This window comes from Corvus moneduloides, chromosome 27 (genome assembly GCF_009650955.1).
Source record: "Corvus moneduloides isolate bCorMon1 chromosome 27, bCorMon1.pri, whole genome shotgun sequence".
Lineage (NCBI taxonomy): Eukaryota > Metazoa > Chordata > Aves > Passeriformes > Corvidae > Corvus > Corvus moneduloides.
In genome coordinates, this window is record NC_045502.1 from 996,074 (window position 1) to 1,019,229 (window position 23,156).

At 62.8% G+C, this 23,156-nt stretch overlaps 3 protein-coding genes across 7 annotated transcripts in view; all 3 read left to right on the forward strand.

Annotated features, from left to right (window-relative positions):
* The first annotated feature begins 7 nt into the window (after positions 1-7).
* On the forward strand, positions 8-3,279 carry ACTG2 (actin gamma 2, smooth muscle). Its single transcript, XM_032092096.1, has 9 exons — positions 8-92; positions 851-1,022; positions 1,110-1,238; positions 1,321-1,431; positions 1,954-2,038; positions 2,113-2,274; positions 2,358-2,549; positions 2,735-2,916; positions 3,021-3,279. The coding sequence occupies exons 2-9, from the start codon at positions 897-899 to the stop codon at positions 3,162-3,164; spliced, it is 1,131 nt and encodes a 376-aa protein (XP_031947987.1). The 5' UTR covers positions 8-92; positions 851-896; the 3' UTR covers positions 3,165-3,279.
* A 798-nt stretch (positions 3,280-4,077) lies between these two features.
* DGUOK (deoxyguanosine kinase) lies at positions 4,078-7,198 on the forward strand. Of its 2 annotated transcripts, XM_032092103.1 has the most exons (7): positions 4,078-4,157; positions 4,881-4,993; positions 5,070-5,251; positions 5,687-5,834; positions 6,136-6,251; positions 6,356-6,455; positions 6,742-7,198. In XM_032092103.1, the coding sequence occupies exons 1-7, from the start codon at positions 4,079-4,081 to the stop codon at positions 6,829-6,831; spliced, it is 828 nt and encodes a 275-aa protein (XP_031947994.1). In that variant the 5' UTR covers position 4,078; the 3' UTR covers positions 6,832-7,198. The 2 variants fall into 2 exon arrangements, with proteins under 2 accessions (XP_031947994.1, XP_031947995.1); XM_032092104.1 differs by lacking the exon at positions 4,881-4,993 and having other exon boundaries at positions 4,085-4,157.
* A 1,353-nt stretch (positions 7,199-8,551) lies between these two features.
* TET3 (tet methylcytosine dioxygenase 3) overlaps positions 8,552-23,156 on the forward strand; it is a 31,458-nt gene continuing 16,853 nt past the window's right edge. The window contains exons 1-2 of one of the 4 annotated variants that reach the window (XM_032092081.1): positions 13,230-13,611; positions 13,699-14,064. In XM_032092081.1, the coding sequence (XP_031947972.1) occupies positions 14,047-14,064 (18 nt within the window). In that variant the 5' untranslated portion in view covers positions 13,230-13,611; positions 13,699-14,046. Of the gene's footprint in view, positions 8,789-13,229; positions 14,065-17,803; positions 18,154-23,156 lie in introns of those variants that run through there. The other 3 variants (XM_032092079.1, XM_032092080.1, XM_032092078.1) reach the window with 3 other exon arrangements.

Genomic DNA, 23,156 nt, shown 5'->3' on the forward strand with positions numbered 1-23,156 from the left:
GATCCGCCTCTGAGGTTCCACGGGCTCGCTGGTATTTATACCCACGGCACATCGGGGCTCGGTCCCAGAGGAAAGGAGCTCTCGCCTCTGTGGTGAGTACTGCCCTGCCCAGCCCTGCTTCCCTTTTTCCTTGGAGGAGAGCCGGCAGGAAAAACACCCGGGGTGGTTTTGGGGTGCCCCAGCATTTATGGGGTGGCCCCAGCTCGGTTTGCGTGGCACAGAGGGAGTGCCGACCTCGGCACGACCCCACAGCTGGGGGCCTCCCAGGAGGTGACGAGAGCTGGGCTGCGGCCAAAGCAGGTTGTGCTCTTGTAGAAATCCCCGTGATTTGGGTTTTTTTGGTTTTTTGGGCTCCTGCAAGGTTTTGCCTGTTTCCCTCTGGATCTGGGAGCCCGTCCTCTGGTGCAGGGGGCACCCCTGGGAAGGGCCTTCTCTTTTTCTCCCCATTTTTGGGAGTGGATGCGAGGTCAGAGCAGCAAAAGGCTGCTGAGACAGAAGTGGCTGAGAGGGCATCACCTGCCAACCCCTGCCCGCTTTTGGGGGGCACCAGCCGGGCATGGCAGCACCGGAGCTCCCCGGGGAGCACGGGCAGGAGGCTTTGGCACCGACTTTGGGCACCGGCTGGAGAAGGATGGAGAAGCAGCATCAGCGTGGAGCAGCACCCACGGGGAACCAGCATCACCCCCCTCCCAGCATCGCTGCGCCGGGGTCAGAGCGTCCCTGGAGGATTTTGTGGGGCCGCCCATCCCCAAGGACTCCAACACTTCCAACCACAGCGCCGGACGCGGTGCCGCGGGACAAACCTCGTCCCCCAGCCGCTCTCTAACGCCGCTTTCCCCCCTCGCCACAGCTTTTCCCCCAGGTCCCCCTGAGCACCAAGCGCTGCTGGCCCCACCATGTGCGAGGAGGAAACCACTGCCCTGGTCTGCGACAACGGCTCCGGCCTCTGCAAGGCCGGGTTCGCCGGCGACGATGCCCCTCGTGCCGTCTTCCCCTCCATCGTGGGGCGGCCCCGGCACCAGGTGGGTACCCGGGGGGGGCCGGGGGCTGCCCCTGCCCTGCTCTGATCACCGCAGCGTGGCTAACGAGGCCTCTCTCGCCGGCGTTAGGGTGTCATGGTGGGCATGGGGCAGAAGGACAGCTACGTGGGCGACGAGGCGCAGAGCAAGAGGGGGATCCTCACGCTCAAGTACCCCATCGAGCACGGCATCATCACCAACTGGGACGACATGGAGAAGGTGAGACCCTCCCGGGATGGGGAGCGGGCGTCAGCCCCGCCTTCGGTTTGGGGTAAGACGCCAACTCTTTGCCCGGCCTTAGATCTGGCACCACTCCTTCTACAACGAGCTGCGTGTGGCCCCCGAGGAGCACCCGACCCTGCTCACCGAGGCACCCCTCAACCCCAAGGCCAACCGCGAGAAGATGACCCAGGTACGGCACTGCAGCACCCTGGGGATGGGGCTGGACCCTCCAAAACCACAGGAAGGGCTGGGGGATTTGGGGGTTTTGTGGGGGGCAGTTTGGTGCTTGGATAAGGGCAGAGATCCCCGTGGGAAGTTCGCGTGTGCCTGGTGGCCCCGGGGGTCTCTCGGCAGCACATGCGGGATTTGCCCCGCGAAGCACGGCCCCTCCACGGGTTCCCCATGGCCGCACGTGGCTCTGGCAATGCCTCACGGTTCCGTGCCGCCCCTTACCCACGTGCTCCCACACCACGCTCCGTGTTCCGCGGCGCGGCTCGGCGATCCCTGTCCCCTCTGCGCCCTGCACTGACCCCCGTGGCCGTGCAACGCCACCATCCACCCGCTGTTCCGTGCACTGCAGCGATCCCTGTGCTTTCCCTGCAGTGCCCCGACCCCAGGAAGGCGCAGCCCCCACGGGTTGGGGTGGGGTGGGGTGTGCTGGTGACCCCCGTGCCCGCCTCTACCCCACTGCCCCTCTCCCTTTCCCTGCCAGATCATGTTCGAAACCTTTAACGTCCCCGCCATGTACGTGGCCATCCAAGCCGTGCTCTCCCTCTACGCCTCCGGCCGCACCACCGGTGAGTAGGGGACCATCGGTGATGGGGACTGAGCCAGCTTGGAGTGTCCCCCCTCACCTTCCCCCCCGTCCCAGGCATCGTCCTGGACTCCGGGGACGGCGTCACCCACAACGTGCCCATCTACGAGGGCTACGCCCTGCCCCACGCCATCATGCGTCTCGACCTGGCCGGCCGCGACCTCACCGACTACCTCATGAAGATCCTCACCGAGAGGGGCTACTCCTTCGTCACCACCGGTACGGGGCCGGGCAGGCGGGCTGGGTCACGGGGACCCCGCGGTGCCGCCGGGTTGAGCCTCTCCCGCCGTCGTGTCCCGCAGCCGAGAGGGAAATCGTGCGCGACATCAAGGAGAAGCTCTGCTACGTGGCCCTGGACTTCGAGAACGAGATGGCCACGGCCGCCTCCTCCTCCTCGCTGGAGAAGAGCTACGAGCTCCCCGACGGGCAGGTCATCACCATCGGCAACGAGCGCTTCCGCTGCCCCGAGACCCTCTTCCAGCCCTCCTTCATCGGTGAGCCCGCCCCAATGCCCCCAGGAGTGGTTGCCCCATCCCCACCAGCAGGCAAACAGCTCCCGTGGGTGCCCTTTGCACCTCAAATGGTGGGGCAGACCCATGGGTGCCCCTGTGGCTCTTTCGGGGAGCCCTGAGGAGGGACGGGCGGGAGACAGGGAGCTGACAGCCCCCTCCCACCCCAGGCATGGAGTCCGCCGGGATCCACGAGACGACCTACAACTCCATCATGAAGTGCGACATCGACATCCGCAAGGACCTCTACGCCAACAACGTCCTGTCCGGCGGCACCACCATGTACCCCGGCATCGCCGACCGCATGCAGAAGGAGATCACGGCGCTGGCTCCCAGCACCATGAAGATCAAAGTAGGTGCTGGGTGACCAAACTGTGGCCACCAGCACCCCAGATCCTCTCCCGGTGTGGGTTTGGGGGGGATCAGGGGTGCACCCTAAGGGCTCTGTCTGCGCAGATCATCGCCCCGCCGGAGCGGAAGTACTCGGTGTGGATCGGCGGCTCCATCCTGGCGTCCCTCTCCACCTTCCAGCAGATGTGGATCAGCAAACCCGAGTACGACGAGGCCGGACCCTCCATCGTCCACCGAAAATGCTTCTAAGCCCCCTCCCCACCCCGCGGGGGCCCCCCGTGCCCAGGCTGGGGTGTCCCGCTCCTCCTCGGACCCCGCTGCTCCTCCCCACCGCCCACCGCGCATTAAAAAGCCTTTTCTCCAGGCTCTGCGCCTTTCCTGGGAGATCCGGGGCTGGGAGGGGCTGGGGGGGGACTGAGGGTGATGAGGGGAAGAGTGGGGCAGCCCTGACCTCGCGTTGGTGCCCACGTCCTGCTGCTGATGGCCTTGACTCTGCCTTGCTGCCCCCAACCCCACAGCAATGCCCTCAACCCCACATGGGTGACCCCAACCCTGCCCTGATGCCCTTGACCACACATTGGTGTTCCCGGTGTCGTGTTGGTGCCCCTGACCCTTTGCTGATGCCCCCAGCATTGATACCCTCAGCCCCACAGTGGTGCCATGTTCAGGGGATGCCCCCAGCCCCACATCAATGCCCCCGACCCTGAGCTGGTGACCCCAACCCCACACTGGGGACCTCAACCACGTGTCCACACCCTTGACCCTGTGTTGGTGACCCCTGTCCCGTGGTGGAGACCCCAATGTTGTTCTGGTGACCCCAACCCCGTGCTGGAGACCTCAATGTTGTTCTGGTGACCCCAGCCCCGTGTTGGAGACCCCAATGTCGTTCTGGTGACCCCAACCCCGCTTTGACGCCCCTGACCCCGTGTTGGTGCCCCCCACCCCTCCTTTTGTGCCCCGCCCTCTCCCCCCCCGCCCCCCGCATTGCTTGGACGTGCTGTGGGCAGCGTCTCATTTGCATTAATTACCATACTGCCCTCAGCCCCCCCCGTCCCGCCCCCCCCGCCGCTGTTTCCGGCCCCCCGCCTTCTCCCCCGCCCACTTCCCGCGCGTTGACGTCACGGGGCGGTGGCGCGCGCTGCTGATTACCATGTCATTAGCATATGACGCGGGAAGGCGGAAGCGGTGGCGGGATGGGGCGGTGCGGGGCCGCGCTGCGCCTGGCCCTGGAGGGGAACATCGGTACCGGGGGCGACACGGGGACAAAGGGAGCGGCGGGGGAGCGGGGGGATTTGGGGTGCGAGGGAGGGAGCGGGGGCGGCGCGGGCTGGAGCATCCCGGGCTGCGAGTCAATGTCCGTGGTTGGTTCTCAGTGCTGCGGGGGCACCGCAAAACCCCGCGCTCCTGGGAGGGGGGACACAAAGGCTCCCCCCGGGTTCCCGGGATATGGGGTGAGGGACACCCAGGCTCACCCCGTGTTCCCAGGGGCCAGAACAGGGGGACACCCAGGCTCGCCCCACATTCCTGGAAGCAGAGATGGAGGGACACCCAGGCTCACCCCAGGATCCCGGGATTTGGAGCAGGGGGACACCCAGGCTCACCCCATGTTTCTGGGATTTGAGAGGGGGACACCCCACATCCCCAGGGTCCAGAGCTGGGGGGAACACCCAGGCTCACCCCAAATCCCCAGGAACCGGGCTGGGGGGGACACCCAGGCTCACCCCAAATCCCCGGGGTCCAGAGCTGGGGGGACACCCAGGCTCACCCCAAATCCCCGGGGTCCAGAGCTGGGGGGACACCCAGGCTCACCCCAAATCCCCGGGGTCCAGAGCTGGGGGGACACGCAGGCTCACCCCAAATCCCCAGGGTCCAGAGCTGGGGGGACACCCAGGCTCACCCCAAATCCCCGGGGTCCAGAGCTGGGGGAACACCCAGGCTCACCCCACTCTTCCTCCGTTCCCGCAGCCGTGGGGAAATCGACCTTCCTGAAGCTGCTGGGTGCCACCTTCCCGCAGTGGCACCTGGTGACAGAGCCCGTGGCACAGTGGCGCAAGGTGCCGGCCGGCGGCGCTGCCCAGGTAACGGCGATTCCGGCCGCGCCCGGGCCCCGCCGGCCCCACACCGGCCCCCTCATCCCCCACCCTCCCTCCGCAGGCGTCCGTGGGCTCGGCCAACCTGCTGCAGATGATGTACCAGGAGCCAGCCCGCTGGTCCTACACCTTCCAGACCTTCTCCTGCATCAGCCGGCTGAAGGCGATGCTGGAGCCGCCGGACGAGGGGCCCCCCGGGACCCCCCACCCCGTGAGGGTCTTTGAGCGCTCTGTGTTCAGTGACAGGTACCCGGCACCCCAAAAACAGCAGGGAAAGAGGGATGAAGGGATGGGATGGGACAGGGAGCATCCGCAGCAGCCGGGTTGTGATGCTGGGTCCCCAGGGTAGCAGAGCCACCGTCCCCAGTGGCTCCCAGAGCGATGCTTTATTTCAGGAATGGGATTTTGGGGTAATTTGGGGGGTCTTTAATGATTTTTGGGGGCTGCCCTATCCTCACCTATGCCCAGTGGCAGCGTGAAGCCCTTTGGGTGATGTCGAGCTCGGTGGGGCTGAGCTGTGCTGGGCACTGCACGTGCCCCAAATCAGGGATTTTCACCTCAATTTAACCACCTGCAGCTCCTCGTCGGTGCAAAAAAAGCCAAACAAACAAATGGCTGCGAAACCTCCTGGGCGTGGGGGGTGACAGAGCTGCCCGGTGCCCTCTCTCCATCCCTTCCCAGGTACGTCTTTGCCAAGAACCTCTTCGAGGCCGGGCACCTGCAGCCCCTGGAATGGGCCATTTACCAGGACTGGCACGATTTCCTGCTGCAGCACCTGGGGGCCCACGCCGCCCTCCACGGCTTCCTCTACCTGCAGGCCAGGCCCCAGGTGGGTGCCAGGTGCAGGAGGCGACCAGGCCCACTTAGATCGCGGCAGAATTGCCAAAATGTTGGAGTTTAACCAAAAGTCGCCGCCCTGGAGGAGCAGGGCCTGCTTCTCTTCCCATGGGAATGCCGGTGGGAGTTTTGCCGTGGATTCTGGAATGGGTTTTGGGGAGAGGGGGCTGCAGCATCTCCCACGATGCTGCTTCACTTGATGCCCACGTCCCTTCTCTCTCCCACTGACCTCCCATGTCCTTGCATCCCGTTATCCTCCCGTTTCTCCATCTCATCCGTCGATATCCGCCCAGACGTGCCTGGAGCGGCTGCGGCGGCGGGCGAGGAGCGAGGAGGGCGGGATCCAGCTGGGATACCTGCAGCAGCTCCACGCCCAGCACCAGCACTGGCTGGTGGACAGGACCACGGAGTGAGTCCCAATCCATGGCTGGCACCCTGGGCTGGGGCTTTGGGGTGACCCCCAGTTTGGGGGGTGGTTTTTGGGGGGTTTTAATCCCTCCCTCCCTCCTGCAGGATCCACTTTGCGGACGTGCAGCACGCACCCGTCCTGGTGCTGGACGTGGACAAGGACTTCGAGCACGACGTGGCCCTGCAGGGCGTCCTCATGGCACAGGTGGGGTGGCACAGCCTGGTGGCTTCCCGGTGCCATCAGAGCCACGCTGGCTCCGAGCCTCCGCCTCTCCTTCAGTTTTCCTTGGAAAAAATAACTTTGGCATCGTGGGTCCGAGTTGGTTTAAACCTCAGGTGTCCCAGCGCCATCCCGGTGCCATCCCAGTGCCACCCCAGTGCATTCCTACACCATCACTGTGCCAGGGCCATGCCAGTTCCAACCCCACACCATCCCAGTGCCATCCCAGTGCCACCCCAGTGCCACACCCTCAGTCACGTTCTCCTTGCAGGTGGAGGCCTTCGTGGCATCCCTGAGCGCCGGCACTTCACCGTCACCTCCCGACCCTCTCGGAGCCGGGGAAGGGGCATCGTCCTCCTGAAGACCCCGATCCCAAGGACAAGGGACATGTCCTGGTCCCCAGCCGCGCCCTCAGCCCGTTTGTCCTGGGCGAGGGGTGGATTTGAGGTGGATCCTCAGAGGCGCAGCCGTGTGAGGAGTTTTGGGGGCAGAGGGGGCTCCCCGTGCTCGGGGGACCAGGTCCTTGCTGTGACCCCCTCCCCACCTTTAGGGATCCCCAGCTGGGGGTGCTCCCTGAGGTTGGTTTCGTGCACTGGTTGAATTCCGACGGAAAATCCCCGCGTTGAAGTTACACCCGACCCCCGTACTTTATTTTGTTATTTTGTTATTTTGTTATTTTGTATCTAATTTTTTCCCCTTAAATTAAGACCAAATCCCTGCGGAGCTGCTCCGTGTCTGCGACCGGAGGGAGTGCAGGGTCAGGGCGGCTCTAGGGGGACACGGGGGGACATTATTCCCTCAGTTTTGGGGTGTTGTGATGGGGGGGGAGCAGTGCCCTGGGGCTCTCCCAGGTGTGGGTCAGGCTGGGCTGGATTTGGGGCAAAACGAAGGGGATTTGGGACCTGCTGGGGGGGGTTTGCTGGTGGGGGAGGGCATTGGGTCTTTAGGGGGGACACCTAAAAGGGGGGGGGATGGTGCTCGGCCTTTAGTGGGGTTGTGAGACCCTACATAAACACGGGAGGGGCGGGGACTGGGAAGGGGGGGCGGGGTTGGCGTGGTGAGGGGGATTTGGGAGGCGGAGGGGTAGGATATAGGGCCGGGAGGGGGGGGAACCTGGGGTGGGATAACTTGGGGGGCTGTGGAGCAGGGTATGGGCGGCACAGGAGCCGGGCTGCCATCCCCCGGGATTTTCCCCGGAGACCCTACAATAACACAGAGCGAGACCCGCACAGACCCCACTGGCGACCCTACAAAAACAACAACAGAGCACCCACAGCTGACGGCCCTACAAAACCAACGCGGTGCCGCAACCCCCCCCCCCCCCACGACAATCCTATAAAAACAACCCGGCGCACCCCGACATCCAGCGACCCTACAACAACAACCCCAAACCAACAACGGCCCGGCGCACCCCCACACCCAACAATCCCACCACAAACACCCCCACACAACTCGCAGCCCCCTTCTCCCCCGCTCCCCCGGGCCAGCACCGGGGCCCCCTCCCCGTTCCCCCCCCCCCCGAGGCTCCGGGTGCCCCCCGGGTGCGGAGGGGGCCGGGGGGCGGCTGCGGGCGCTGCCCCGGAGCCCCCCGGCCGCCCGGCGGGTCCCCCCGAGCGGGCGCTGCAGAACAAAGGAAGCAGCAGAGCAGCAGCAGCAGCAACGTGCGGCAGCTCCGCCGCGGGTCCCCTCGGGGTGCCGGCGACATCCAGAGCCGCCCCCAGCCCCTCTGCGCCGTCCCCGCCGCCCCCCGCCGCCGGGCGAGCGCTCAGCTCCGGGGCGAGCCCCCGTTCTCAAGGGGGGGGGCCGGACCCCTTTTTTTTTTTTCCGGTAAACTCTCTTTATATCTGAATTTGGGGAGCTGGGGAGGGGGCGGGGGGAGGTGGAAAGTTGCCGGTGCGCGGCTGAAGTTGTGAAGTTTGTGCGGAGCCGCGCGGTTTGGAGGGGGGGAAAAAAGCGAAAAGGAAAATGGGGTTGGAAGAAAGAAGGGGTGGGATTAAAAGCGGGGAGGCAGCACCCCGGTTTGGGGGGAGCTCGGGGGCAGGAGGGGTGGGGAGCCCAGCGGGGCCGCCCCCCGGGGTGGAATCAGCGCGGAGGTTAAAAGTCGGGGTGACTTCGCGGCTTCCCTCGGCTCTGTCCCCGCAGGACTCGGCGGTGTCCCCAGGGTGGGGGACGCGGTGACGGCGGGATGTCCCTGTCGCCGGACACCCGGCTCCGCCAGCCCGGGCCAGCCGCCGCTGCCCCCCCGGCCGGGGGGAGCCCCGAAATCTAAGGCTGCCCCCGGGATGGAGATGGAGACGCACGAGGGGCTTCGCCGGGAGGTGAGTGATCCCCGGCTCCCCCAAACCCATCCGTCCCTCCCCACACCTCCGCAGTTTCGGGGTGATTTGTGGCCCCTTTGTAACGTCACCGTGACTTGGAGGGGGCTCGTCGGGGTGGGCAGGGAAAGCCCCTTCCCGGTTGGTGGATGGGTTTGGGTTTTTTTAAGGGTATTTCCGTGGGAAATGGGACTTTCTGCTGCCTAAAAGGCCACTTTGATGCCTTAAACCCCCCCCCCAGAATTTCAGCTCCTCCCTGGGGCATCCCCGAAACAGCGCCGCGGGATGGGTGGCAGCAGGACAAAACCCACATTTCAACTGAATTCCTTGGAATTTCTTGGCATGGAAGAGGAAAACGCTGCACGAAACCCACCCGGGCGGGGGGGAGGTGGGGGGGTCCCCAAAAGAAAGGGGTGGCGAGGAAAGGGAAGGCAGAGCCGTGCCCGGGGGGAGCATCTCGGAGCTAACAAGTCGCGGCGTTTTCTTCACCAAAAATTCCAACGCCTTCCTTCGGCGCTTCTGGTTTTACCGGCCGGGGTGGCTGGAACCGGGATCTCTCATTTTGTGCCCGTCGTGCCCACGCAGGAGACAGGGAAAAGGGGGGGCTGCTCCAGCTGGGGGGTCTCCAGCGTGGGAGTGAGGGAGGCATAGAGAAACATCTGCCCGGGGTTGGTTGTTTTGGTGCTTCCCCCCCCCCCCCCCCACCCCCCCAAAAAAAAGAAAATTGCCGCTGCTTTGCTTTTTTGTGGTATTGAGGGTGCGCGGCTGCCCTGCGCCTCTGGGTCGTATCCAGCGGGTTTTTCCCTCGGAATGGCTGGTGGGAAGCTGGGATGGGGCGGTGGGGACGTTGGCACAGGTGGCTCGGCCGGCGCTTGGCACACGGCGAGGCGGGGGAAGGACTTTGCCCTTGGCGAAACGCGGGTGAAAGCCGATGGCGAAGGTTTGTCCCCGGCGCTTTTCCAGAGAGGATCTGGGGGGAAAAAAAGATGATTTATGAGGATGCTGCTGGAGCCAGGGCCGGCAGCGGCGGGATCGCCCAGGAGCCGGGGATGGTGCCGGTGGCCGAGCCAGGGGTGTGCCACAATTCCCACGTCCCGGCGTCTCTCCCGGGGTGGTTTGGCAGACGGAGCCAGCCGGGCAGCCAGCCCCTTCCCAGCACCAGTTCCACCAGTTCCTCCGGCTCGGCCAGGCCCGGGAAAGCCGGCTCTGCCCCCGCAGCTCCGTGCTCCTGCTGTCCCCCTTGGGGGCTGATCTCCTGGTCCCCATCCATGAGGATTTGGGAGAGGAGGAGGAGGGAAGATACCAGAGGTCAAGGTTTATCTCCGCTCCCCATGGCGCGGCTCTGTCAGACCCTCTCCTGCCTTCCCAGGCGGCTCTGGGTGTCTTCCTGATTTGCATAACTAATCAACGTCTCGGGAAGCCGCTCATTACCGCGGAACAGCCCCGCTCCGCACCGGGAGCCGCCGGTGTCCCCCCAAACCGAGGGAAGGATGCTCCCAGCTGCCTCCCTCAGCTCTGGGCAACAAACCCGAAATAAACCCCACAGAAAACCCCGTTCCCAGCAGGAACGGTCACACCAGGCCCCCAAAACCGCTTTGTGGGGTGGCGGCGATGGGACGTGGCGCAGCTCAAGGTGTCCCTGGCACGTCCCTGGGGCATTCCCGGCGCTCGGAAATGAAAGCCCCTAACTGAATTTGGCAGGCAGGCTCGGGGCCGAGCGCTGGAGATTAGGGATAATCTCATTTAAAGCATTACTAATAAAAGTTACTAAATTTGTCCATCTCCGAGGCTTTCCCTGGAGGGTTGAGGTGGGATTTTTTTTCCCCCGCCAGTGTGAAATCGCCCCAAAACGTGTCTGGCATCTCCAAAAAAAAAAGCATCAGGGGGATGGATGGGATGAAGGACAGGCTCGGGTTCGGCTCATTTTCATTCGGCACATCCCGGTGTCACCTGCAGGATGTCACCCGCCTGCCGGGGCTGTCCCCGGGTAATCCGGGGGGATTCTCACCATCTCCGTGCCTGGAAAATGGAAATATTCCCAGTCCTGGCTGTGATGTGAGCAGCTAAAAGGACTCGGGAGCAAGTCCGATGGATGCCGGCGCGTGCTGGAGCGGAGGAGGAGGACGGGAGGGAAGAGGCGTCTGTCAGGATGAAATCCCTGCCGCGCTCTCTGCACGGAGCTGTTGCCCGGCAGAGCCGAGCTGGGCCGGGCACAGGGGGTTTGCAAGCCCGGGCGCTGCCGTGCGAGGCTGGAAATTTGGGGGAAAACCAGCTGCCGGCACCGGTTTATCCCAGCTATTCCCGTGGGAGTCGCGTCGCTCAGAGCAGAGGTCGGATCCCGGCGCGCTCTTGGCTCACGCGTGGCCTTTTGGGGAAGAGAGGAGCTCCAGGGAACGTGGCAGGGATGGGGATGTCAGGTCTGTGCTTGCGCTTCCACCTGGACTCGGGATCTGGTTCATCCAACCCACTGGGCATTTCACGGGACCCTCAGATCCCTTTGGAAAAGAGTTTTCCTGGGAAACCTTCGGAAATTTTGAGTTTGTAGCCGTTTTGCTGGTGATTTAGCTGAGAATGGGCTTGGAAAACTCCAAGCGTTGCAGGAGCATCACCTCCAAGCCTGGATGGAGGAGTTTTGGGGGGAATTCGCCTTCTTTGCTCCCTTTTTTCCTTCTCCCTCCCCGCTGCCTCCCCCAAAATACTTCTGTGCATCACAGGGAGACCCGCCAGCTCCAACACGGGTTGGAAAAGCTGGAGCTGAATTCCACCAGGACTTTTTCAAGGATCCAGCCCCACCTTAACCCTTTCGCTGTCCAATTCCCACTGCTTTCCCCACCGGAAAACGCCCACATTCCCCCCTTTCTTCAGCGGGGCCTGGATTTTGGGGAAGAAGGGGCAATCGGACAACGTGCATGTTGTTGGAGGAGGATTTAAATGTTTCGAAGGTCTGATGTCCCCAAATTAATTAGGGGCCAAAATTAGTGATGACCCCAAATTAATGATATCCCCAAGTTGATGAGGGCCCCAAATGATCAATGTTCCCAAATTAACCCAACCAAATTAATGCACAAAATCTAACGAGGTTGCCAGGGGTTTAAATGGTGGTAAAATACTGCAGGGAGGGAGTGCAAAGAGCGTTTTTGGGGCTCCCCCCGGCTGCTCTCGGGGGGCCTGTGGCTGCTCCCACCCCCCTGCGTGGGCTGATGCCTCAGTTTCCCGAGGGACAACCCCACTCTGACCAGGGTTTGGGGGTCCCGTTACCCCATTTTGGGAGTACGGGGTCGCGCATTTGTGTCCATGTCCGTGTCCCCCTCGTGTGTCCTCTGCGCCCCACCTGCACCCCCTCGTGTCCCACTCATGTCCCCCTTGTGTCCTTCCCTGTGTCCCCGCTGCGTCCCCCCCCTTTCCTCCCCCAGTGTCCTCCCGTGCCCTCTCCCGTTTCCCCCGTGTTCCTCCCCGTTTCCCCCCAGTGTCCCCCTGTGTCCCCTCCCGTGTCCCCCCTGTGTCCCCCCACGCCCCCCACCCCATGTCCCCGGGGGTTTTGTGCCTGCTCCCGGCCCCCGCGTGGGCTGATGCCTCAGTTTCCCGGGGGTCCAATCTCACAATGACCGGGCTTTGGGGGTCCCGTTACCCCGTTTTTTGCGGGTGCGGGGTCGCGTGTCCGTGCCCGCGTCCCCCGCGCCGTGTCCGCGTCCCCCCCCGTGTCCCCCTCATGTCCCCGCTCCTGCGCAGCGCAGGGAGCGGGCGGGCGGTGCCACTGCGTGGGGAAGGGGGGGGGCTGCGCGTGGGGGGGGAAAGGAGGAGGAGGAGGAGGAGGAAGAAGAAGGAGGAGGAGGAGGAGGAAGGAGGAGGAAGGAGGGAAGAAGAGGAGGAGGAGGAGGAGGAGGAGGAGGAGAGGGGGGGAGCAGGGATGCGGCGCTCATTCCCCCCCCCGGCTGCAGCGGGGCGGCGGTGAGGGAGCGTGGAGGAGAGGGAGACAAGATGGCTTCCTCCTGAGGGCCGGCGCCGTGCGGGGCCGGCGGGGGCTGCGGGGGCAGCGCGGGGGCAGCGGCGAGGTAAGCGCACCCCTTCCCCCCCAAAACACCCCCTCTGCACCCCCTCAGCCCCCTCCCCCCCCAAAATAATCCCCCGCCGGGCTTGCGGGGCGGTGCGGGGGAGGTTAAAGACCCCCCCCCCCCCCGCGGTGTTGGCGGCCCCGCGGGGCCGCGAGGACAAAGCGGCGGGGCCTGGGGAGGGACACACGCCCCGCGCCCCCGCCCCCGTTTTGTGCCTGTTTTCCTTCTTTTATCCCTTTTCCTTTCCCTCCAGCATCGCTTCGTGCGGGGGGGGGGGGGTAGGGTGGGGGTGGCGGGGAGAACGGATAGGGGTGGGAGGCAGATAAGCCTTAAGGTGCACCGTGCCCCCCCCCCCCCCCCCCCCCCCCCCCCATCGTTATTCCCCCGTGTGCTTTTCGCCTTTATTAATGATCGTTTGTATTAATTGATGCCGGCCGTCCCCGAAATGTGCTGAGCTCAGAGGTGCGGCGGGGTGATGCGAACAAGGGCGATGAGGCTCCCCGCCGTGACGTCACGGTGACGTCACCCGCCGGTGGCAGCTGTCATCCCTCGCCGTGACGAGGACCCGGGTCCGGCGCGGGCACCCCCCGCTCTCCGTCACGCCGCCAACCACGGGGGCACGATGGAGGTGGGCAGAAAAAGCAGCTTGTCCTCCTCGGCGGGGTCTCACTTGCCCGCCCAGGCGGCGATTTGGGTTATCCCAGTGCCAAGAGCGGCGTGCTTCGGTGGCGGGCAGCGCTGCGGATGCTGGTGGCTCCAAGGGACGTCGCCGAGGTCAGGGCAGAGCGTTGCCAAAACGCGCGGCCGCCCCGAAGTTTGGAGTCGGCGGTGAGCGGCTTTTGGCACCACGTGTTTTCGCAGGGATGGGGATGCTTCAGATCTCGCACCCGGGGATGCGCCGGGCGCGTGCGCCCGCCAACGCCGGAGCTGCCTCCGGAGCGGCGGATGCTGCGCCAAAAAAAAAAAAAAAAAAAAAAAAAAGAATCCAGAGCTCGATTTCCACCGGTGGCAGGTGCCGGGGCGGTGGGTTCGGGTGCCGGGATGCGCTGAGCGGCGGCGCGGCCCCGAGGTTGCATCATGCTGGGAAGGGCTGGGCAGCGCCGGAGCAGAGTCCTCGCAGGTTGTTACGGTGGCCCCATAAACGAGCCCCACTCTTGGCCTTTGGCACCTCATTAGCTGTGGCGAGGTTTGTTTTTCGGATTGCCCGACATGGACTCTTTGTCGCAGGTAATTAAGGGGGGAAGGTGGCTCCGAAGAGGAGACAGTGGGATCTGGGGAAGGCAAAGTGTGTGTGTCCCCAACATTTTGGCTTTTCCGTGGGGGCCTTTGGTGGCCTCACTGGGAGCAAGGATGGCATGATGGCTCTGGGACACATGGTTGTGCTTTGGGTCTGTGTCCCAAAAAGCCCTTCTTGAGGTGTCCCTGGCGCTGGCACACTGGGAGTGAGCTGTCCCCACGGCACCGGGGTCCCCAGTCCCCTTCCTGCATGTGCTGAAGTCCCCATTCCCTGTCCCCATGGCAGCAGGGTCTTTGGTCCCGGTTCTGCATGTGCTGCAGTCCCCAGTTCTTGTCTCCATGGCATCGGGGTCCCTGGTCCCCTATCTGCATGTGCTGGGGTGCTTGGTCCCCGTCTCTGTGCCGTTGGGATTTTGACTCCTTCCTGCATGCACCAGCGTTCCCAGTCTCCATTCCCACAGTATCGGGGTCCGTGGTCCTTTGCCTGTGTGTGCTGGGATCCCTGGTCCCCATCCGTGTGACATCGGCGTCCTCAGTCCGTGTGTGCCAGGCTCCCCTGTCCCTGTGGCTGTGTGTGTCCCTGTCCCCATAGCAGTGGGGTTCCCGACCCCCTGCCTGCTCCCTGTGGGAGTTTCCCGGTCCCCATCCCCGCTGCGTCAGGATCCTTGGTCCCCTGCTTGTGTGTGCTGGTGTCCCCATCCCCACGGCAGCCGTGTCCCTTGTCCCCCACCTGTGCACGCTTGGGTCCCTGCTCCCTGTTTCTGCAGCGTTGGCGTTCCTGATCCCTCCCCTGCATGTGCAGGGTCCCTTGTCCCCATTCCCATGCCATTGGGATCCCCAGTCCCTTCCCTGCGTGGACAGGGCTCCCTTGTCCCCGTTCCCATTCCACTGGGGGGGTCCCAGTGCTCTTCCTGCCTGTGCTGAGCTCCCTTGTTCCTGCGATGTCGGGGGGTCCTCGGTCCCCTGCCTGCATGTGCCAGCTTTCCCTGTCCCTGTTCCTGTGGCACTGGGGTCCCCATTCCCTGCCCCCACCGTGTCCCTCGCTCCACGTGCGTGCCGGGAATCTTCTCAAGGGGATGTCATGAAGGGGCCAGCGCCAAACCCACCGTCCCTGTCCCCTCGCTGTCCCCACTGCAGATCGGGATGCAGGCTGGGATGAGGGAGATGCCCCCAAATCCCTCTCGGGGACACCCCCCTGCTCCCTCCTCTGCCAGCGCTTTAATCGCGGTGCTTTGAGCTCTGTGTAAAAGGGTGCCAGACCATTTTTGAGGATGAAAGAGCTTTTTTCATTTATCCCCTCCGCTTCCCGGGCCGGCATCCAAGGGGAGATGAAATGAAACGGGAAGAGGCTGGAGGTGAAACAGCTGTGATCAGCTCTGTCCCCGCTCCACATCTGCCCGCCACACCACTGCCAGCCCCGCAAAACCAGCTCAGCCCCAATTTTCTCCTCTATCCCGGGGCCAAAATCCCCTTTCCCCGGGAGCAGGGGTGCTGGGCGGCGGCGGGGCGGCCTGGGATTTGCAGGCAGGGCTGTCGGAGGGAGCCGTGTCGCGGGGACAATGCAGTGTGTTTGTTTGCTACAGCTAAAATGGCAGTTCTTAAGGGGAAAAAAAGAGAGCGAGAGCGAAGTGCTTCTGCACATCCAGTCGCCGCATCTTTTGATTAAATGAGATTTTGCTGTCGAAGGGGGGAGCTGGGGACCACGAGCTCCTGAGCCTGCAGTTCCCATCGCAGCCAAATGAGGGGAAAAAAAAAAATTCCGAACCACCCCGAGCTCTGAAAATGCTGTGAAAAAAAAAAACGGATTGGAGCAAGTTGTAATTGCTGCAGTTGTCAGCGCGGAGGCCGGGGATGCCGTGGGGTGACCGGAGGGTTTGTCACCGGGGGGCTGGTGGCACGGCCCCGCTCACCGCAGCTCCGCTTCCCAGCCTGGCTGGAAAGGATGGAGAAACATCCCGGGAGCTGCAGCTGGGATGTGGCAGGGAATGGGGAGCAGGATGAGGAACAACAGAGCGAGGGGCTCCGAAGACCCTGAGCCTCGGAGGAACCCAGTGGTGTGGCAATTAAAGCCTCTGCACTTAAGGCCGTTGCGTTGAAGCCGCTGCAGTTAAAGCTGTGGCGCCTAAATCCTCGCCAATTAATGCCGCTGCAATTAAAGCCCTGGCACTTAATTAACGCCATCGCTGCACCAGCCCTCGTGGCGGTGCCGGCTTCTCCCAGCCGTGCCAGGTGTCTCCATGAGCCTTCCTGGTTGGAATAGCTGGTGCAGGAGCACACTGGGAACACACTGCTGGCCTACTGGGAACACCCTGTCTGCCAGCTGGAGCACACTGGGAGCATACTGGGAGCATCCTGCCTGTCCTCCAGAGCACACTGGAAGCTCACTGGGAGTGCACTGGGAGCACAGTCCCTGCTGGCTGGACCACACTGCCTGTCCTTTGGAGCACACTGGGAGCGTCCTGCCTGCCCTGTGGATCACACTGGGATCACACTGGGAGCATGCCGCCTGCCCTCTGGATCACACTGGGATCACACTGGGAGCAAACTGGGGGCACGCCGCCTGCCCTCTGGATCACACTGGGATCACACTGGGAGCAAACTGGGGGCACGCCGCCTGCCCTCTGGATCACACTGGGATCACACTGGGATCACACTGGGAGCATGCCGCCTGCCCTCTGGATCACACTGGGATCACACTGGGAGCAAACTGGGGGCACGCCGCCTGCCCTCTGGATCACACTGGGATCACACTGGGAGCATGCCGCCTGCCCTCTGGATCACGCTGGGATCACACTGGGAGCAAACTGGGGGCACGCCGCCTGCCCTCTGGATCACACTGGGATCACACTGGGAGCGTGCCGCCTGCCCTCTGGATCACGCTGGGATCACACTAGGAGCGCCGCCTGCCCTCTGGATCACGCTGCCTCCCCTCTGGATCACGCTGCCGGCCGGAGCACGCTGCCTGCCCGCACATGGCTTTTTTTAGGTTTACAAACATGACGGGCCCATGCACGCGCCGCTTCCCCCCCTCCTTCCCCGTGAGTCATCAACCCCGTCACCGGGGCCGGGGAAGCCGGAGGCGGCGTCGGCGCTTTCCCCGTGGTGCTGCTGACCCCAGCCAGGGGCGGGGGGGGAAAAAAAAACAAAAGGCAAAGTCAGACTTTGGTTTTCCGTTCTTTTAACCATTCCCCGTTTCCACTTTTGGCGAGCGAGATGGGGAGGATGCGGATGGCGAGCGTGGCTGCCATCCCGGCTCGTGGGTGGTCTGTGGCGAGGTGTTTTTGGAGAGGACCACGGCACCGGCTGGAGGGTGGGAAGAGTTGAAACGTCACTGGCTTCCCCGGCTTCCTCACCCTTTGTTGGTTGTTTCCCCAGCCTTGGATTTAAGGCGATGCTGATCGGTGTGGTTTTGGGGATGGGTGAGAAAAAGCTGGTGAGGATCCCAAAATGTTGGCAGAGGTGCTGGCAAAAGGCTCCTGGGGGCCCGGCAGTGCCGGCGAGCGTGGAGATGCCGAAGCCCCCGCGCTGAGCTCATCGGCTGAGGTGGCTCTGGTGACTCAGCAGTGCCGGTGCTGACTCAGCGGCCCCGGCCCCCGGGGAGGCAGTGGGATAGCGGGAGAGCTTGAAATTTTTGGGTAGAAAAAGGGACTCCTTTGTACGGCGTGCTGCAGTTTGCTGATGCCGAGCCAGTATCCGTGCTGCCAACGCATTTTCCACCCCGTGCACCTTCCTCCGGCTTTGGAAAAGGGATTTCATCCAAAGGGGTCGCGTCTCCCACCTGCCATGAGATGCTTTTCCCCACGGGAAACGGGTCGTGGCAGCGAAACCAGCTCCAGGTTTGGCAGGGGCGGCGTTTTTCCTGCTCCCAGATGGGGCAGGGCCCGGCTCCCACTCATCTCCCGGCTCCTACCCGCCGGCCGTCGCACCGCCAACTTGCCCGTGCTTGCCGGGTGGGAGGGCGGCGGCACACATGGTTCTTCTCCTCCTCCTCCTCCTCCTCCTCCTCTGCCGAAGGTCGGGCTGTGCAGCGGCGTGAGGAGCCCCACGTCCCGGGGAGGGGGGCACGGCAGCATCCCCCAGGTATGACGGGATGGGGGTGACTTGGAGGGGAGCCGAGCACCTGTGGGTGCTGGCTGGCACATCCCTGACTTGCACCTGGGGACTGGGAGGGCGCAGGGACTCCTCCTCTGTTCAAACCGGGGGCAGAGGCTGGAAAACTGGGGTGCAGTTGGGTTAGTGCTTTCCTCCTCGCTCCTCCGAATGTGGCTTTTCGCCCTGGCTTGCGGTGCAAAGCGATCGGCAGGGTGGAAGTGCCCCCACAGGGGGTTGTGGGGGCTGGAGTGGCCGGGAGGGGACGGAGCCGGGTGCTGTGGGGAGTGCTCTGAAATCGGGCCCGGTGCCACGGGGGCGGCCGGAGGGGGATGGGAAATGCAGCTGGGCCGGGTGGGAGGTGAGGAGAGGCCCCAGGCCTTCCCCGTATGGACCATGCGCTTCCACTTCCTTCCCATATGGGTCCTCTTCCTTCCCTGCCCCTGTCCCTTTCCTCCCTGCCCCCTTCCCATTCTTCCTCGTTTCCCTTCCTCCTCATCCCCATCTTCCTTTTCTTTCCCCTCTTCCCCTCCTTGCCCATCCCCTTTCTCCCCTTCCTTCTCCTTTCTTCTCTTCTTTGCTTTTCTCCCCATTTCTCTTCATTCCCTTCATCTCCTTCCCCATCCCTTTTCCCCCATCCCCTTCTTCCCCTTCTCCTTCACCTTGCCTTTCTCCTTTTCCTTTCCCTCCATCTCATTCTCCTCATCTCCTTCCTCTTTCCCTTCTTCCTCTTCCCTTTCTTCCCTCTCCCCTTCCTCTTCCCCTTCCTCTCCATCCCTCCTTTCCCTTCCCCAGGGACGGAGCAGGCACAGTGATTCAGCCTTGCCAAGCCAGCCCCGGTGCCAATCTGGGAGCCGGCACGAGAGGAGCCAGCTGTGTTTAAGGAAAAAACCGCTTCAAGAAACAAAAATAGTCCTGTGGGGTTGGTTTTTTTTCCCCTCCTTCTTTTCCCTTTCAAGAGCTCGGCTCCCTCCCTGTCCACCCGGAGCCGGCAGCCTGATGCGGCTCCGTGCCGTGCCAAGCCTTTCCCCCTGCCCGCGCCAGCTGGCGGCTCCCGGCTCGGCTCCGCGCCGCGCTGGGAAGACGCAGCGTGGTGGGAACACACGCCGTGGCTTGGCTGCGGCATCCTGCTTCCCAAAAACTGCTCCAGTGGGAGCATCCGCTGGGAGCATCTGCTGAGGCATCGCTCGCCTGTCCGCAGCGCTGAGCATCCCTGCTCCGAGTGTCCCTGCTCCAAATGTCCCTGCTCCCAATGTCCCTGCTCCGAGTGTCCCTGCTCCCAATGTCCCTGCTCCAAATGTCCCTGCTCCGAGTGTCCCTGCTCCCAATGTCCCTGCTCCCAATGTCCCTGCTCCAAATGTCCCTGCTCCGAGTGTCCCTGCTCCAAGTGTCCCTGCTCCGAGTGTCCCTGCTCCCAATGTCCCTGCTCCAAATGTCCCTGCTCCGAGTGTCCCTGCTCCCAATGTCCCTGCTCCCAATGTCCCTGCTCCAAATGTCCCTGCTCCGAGTGTCCCTGCTCCCAATGTCCCTGCTCCGAGTGTCCCTGCTCCAAGTGTCCCTGCTCCCAATGTCCCTGCTCCGAGTGTCCCTGCTCCCAATGTCCCTGCTCCAAATGTCCCTGCTCCGAGTGTCCCTGCTCCAAGTGTCCCTGCTCCCAATGTCCCTGCTCCCAATGTCCCTGCTCCGAGTGTCCCTGCTCCAAATGTCCCTGCTCCGAGTGTCCCTGCTCCAAGTGTCCCTGCTCCGAGTGTCCCTGCTCCAAGTGTCCCTGCTCCGAGTGTCCCTGCTCCCAATGTCCCTGCTCCAAATGTCCCTGCTCCGAGTGTCCCTGCTCCAAGTGTCCCTGCTCCGAGTGTCCCTGCTCCCAATGTCCCTGCTCCAAGTGTCCCTGCTCCGAGTGTCCCTGCTCCCAATGTCCCTGCTCCAAATGTCCCTGCTCCGAGTGTCCTGACCGCAAGCATCTTCACCCAAACATTCCCACTCTGAGCATCCCCCATCCAAACATTCCAGCCCCAGCCTTCACCGAGCATTCCTGCTTCCGACATCCCTCTGCTGAGCGTTCCTGATCCCAAGCATCCTCGCTCCGAACACCCCAACCCCAAGCATCCCCACTCTTGATCGTCCATTCCCCAAGCATCCTGACCCCAAACATCCCCACCCCAAGCATCCCTTCCAAAAGGGAAAATACTTTTCCTGCAGGAAACGAGGCAGTTGGAGGTGGGAACAAATTCTTTTCCACCTTGGGAAAAAATCCTCCATCTCCCTCGTCAGCCCCCGGCACTGGCGGGATGCCAGTGCAGGAGCTGGGAGCGGGACTATGTCACATTCAACTGGCTCATCACACCCCAGTGAGGAGGAAAAGGGGGTGGAGTAGTTGCTCCAGCACCGTCCGGAGAGGGGTCATGGCCATGGGGGTCCCTGAAAGCGCTCCTGGGACTGGAGTAAAGCAGAGCCGGGCTTCCCGCAGCGTAAATCAGCTCAGCTCCCTCGGCATCGCCGTTATTCCGGCTTTTCTCCGGGCTAAATGAGGACAGGAGTGAGCAGCTCAGCCCCAGCGCTGGGGTCAGCCGGGGCCATGGAAACAGCTTGGAAAACAAGGCGGGAGAGGCGGCCGTGGCCGCCCGCGGCGGCGGGAGGCAGCGGGACCACGAGCCGGCGCGGTGGGTACCCCGGCCGGGGGGAGCCGGGGGGGCACTGGGGGCTCTCACCAGTCTCACTCGGCGCTTGGGCTTCCCAGTTTTCCTTGAATTTCCCTTTTCAGGGGCGTCGAGTTGGATTTAGGTCATTTGCTCCTCTCTGGCCTGCCTCCCGCTGGCATCGGGGGACTGCGGCGGTGCATTGGGACCGGGAGGGGGTTTCCCATCTCTTGGGCTGTGGCGACGCGGATCGGTGCTCCCCAGGAGCATCAGTGTGATTCCGGCAGCATTCCCGGCCCTGGCACAGCCCTTCGGTGGCACCAGCTGAGCGGTTTCTTGTTGTAGGGTCTCCAGTGCTCAGGGATGCTCAGGGCTTCCCCCAGCAGCGCCCCTAACCCACCATCCCAACAGAGGATCCCCGGGGTTGTTGCCAGAGGAGGAAAACCACAATCCGAGTGCCGGGGCTGGCCGGGCTCCACCGGAGCGGGGCCGGCAGCCAAGCTCCCTCTTGGCTGGCCCGTGCCACCGGCTGGCAGCAGCTCCCGCTGACCTCCGGAGCTCCCGGCCGTGCCCTCGCCGCAGCCCTGGCACACGGTGCCCCCCCCAGCCACCCCGATGCTACTGGGAAGGGCTCAGCATTCCCACCGAGCTTCCTCCGCGTTCCTCTGACTCCCAAATTCCACGCTTTTATTCAAATCATGTGGTTTTTGCAGTGGGGTGGCACCGAGCGTCCCAGCTGCTGTGTGTGTGCCGAGTTGCTCCGTTCTCTGCAGCTCCTGACCCGTTCGGCTCCTGCCGAGGGGTTTAACAAACTCCCAAAATATTTATTTTGGGGAATCTTTGGGGCCCTGGTGTGGGGAGCAGGTGTTTTGGGAGGACGAGGGATTTAAAATCCATTTCCCTGCTGGGTTTGGGCGGGTTTAGTTTGTTCATCGTACAGCCCAGCAAGGAGGTGAAAAGAGTTAATTTGAAAACGTGAAAAAGGGGAAAAATAAAGGGGGAAAAGCGGGATTGGAACAGCTCAGGCTGTAAGGAGGATGGATGGATGGATGGATGGATGGATGGATGGATGGATGGACGGACGGACGGACATGTGTCCCTGTGGGGACCCAGATCATCCCCTTGTTTTTGGGTCAGTTTGAGGCTGCTTTGGGATTTGGGTGTATAGGACTGTGGGATATCCAGGTTCCTGGCCATGTAGGGGTGTTGGATGTATAGGTCACTGGATATATAGGGTTGCTGGGCATATAGGGCTCAGGAATTTAGGGTTGCTGGATATATGGGATTGTGGAATATCTGTGTTGCTGGATAGAATGAATTGCTGGATCTATCAGGTTCCTGGGTTGCTGGATGGATGAGATTGCTGATTTTATAGGGCTGATGGATACATAGGGATGCTGGATAGATAAGGTTGCTGGATGTGTGGAGTTGCTGGATATATGGACTGCTGGCCATATGGGATTGTTGGATGTGTAGGTCCCATGATTGGATATACAGGACTTGGATGTTTAGGATTGCTGAGTGTTTAGGGTTTGTTTGGTGTGTAGGATTGTGGAACATTTAAGGTGCTGAATATATAAGCTGCTGGATATGCAGGCTGGTGGAGGTGTCAGAGATTGCTGATTATATAGGGCCCTGGATGTATAAGTTTGCTGGATATACAGGTCCTTGGTTGTATAGGTTGTATAGGGTGGATGGATATATGGGATTGCTGGATATACGGGTCACTGGATCTATAGGGAAGCAGGATCTGTGGGGCAATAGGATCTGTAGGGGAGCGGGATCTATAGGACAGCAGGATCTGTAGGGCAGTGGGATCTTTAGGGCAGCTGGATCCATAGGGCACTGGAATCTGTAGGGCACTGGGATCCATAGGGCACTGGAATCTGTAGGGCACTGGGATCCATAGGGCAGTGGGATCTGTAGGACAGTGGATCCATAGGGGACTGGGATCTGTAGGGCACTGGGATCTCCATGGCAGTGGATCCATAGGGCACTGGGATCCATAGGGCAGTGGATCTGTAGGGCATCTCTAGGGCAGTGGATCCGTAGGGCACTGGGGTCTGTAGGGCACTGGGATCTCCATGGCAGTGGATCCATAGGGCACTGGGGTCTGTAGGGCACTGGGATCTCCATGGCAGTGGATCCATAGGGCACTGGGGTCTGTAGGGCACTGGGATCTCTAGGGCAGTGGATCCATAGGGCACTGGGATCTGTAGGGCACTGGGATCTCCATGGCAGTGGATCCATAGGGCACTGGGGTCTGTAGGGCACTGGGATCTCCAGGGCAGTGGATCCATAGGGCACTGGGGTCTGTAGGGCACTGGGATCTCCATGGCAGTGGATCCATAGGGCACT

Coding starts and splice junctions, on each gene's coding strand:
- DGUOK (XM_032092103.1), top strand. CDS start 4,079: ATGACGCGGGAAGGCGGAAGCGGTGGCGGGATGGGGCGGTGCGGGGCC. Junction 4,158..4,880: donor GGCCCTGGAGGGGAACATCG/GTACCGGGGGCG, acceptor CCGTTCCCGCAG/CCGTGGGGAAATCGACCTTC. Junction 6,456..6,741: donor AGGGCGTCCTCATGGCACAG/GTGGGGTGGCAC, acceptor TTCTCCTTGCAG/GTGGAGGCCTTCGTGGCATC.
- ACTG2 (XM_032092096.1), top strand. CDS start 897: ATGTGCGAGGAGGAAACCACTGCCCTGGTCTGCGACAACGGCTCCGGC. Junction 2,275..2,357: donor CTACTCCTTCGTCACCACCG/GTACGGGGCCGG, acceptor CGTGTCCCGCAG/CCGAGAGGGAAATCGTGCGC. Junction 2,917..3,020: donor CCAGCACCATGAAGATCAAA/GTAGGTGCTGGG, acceptor CTGTCTGCGCAG/ATCATCGCCCCGCCGGAGCG.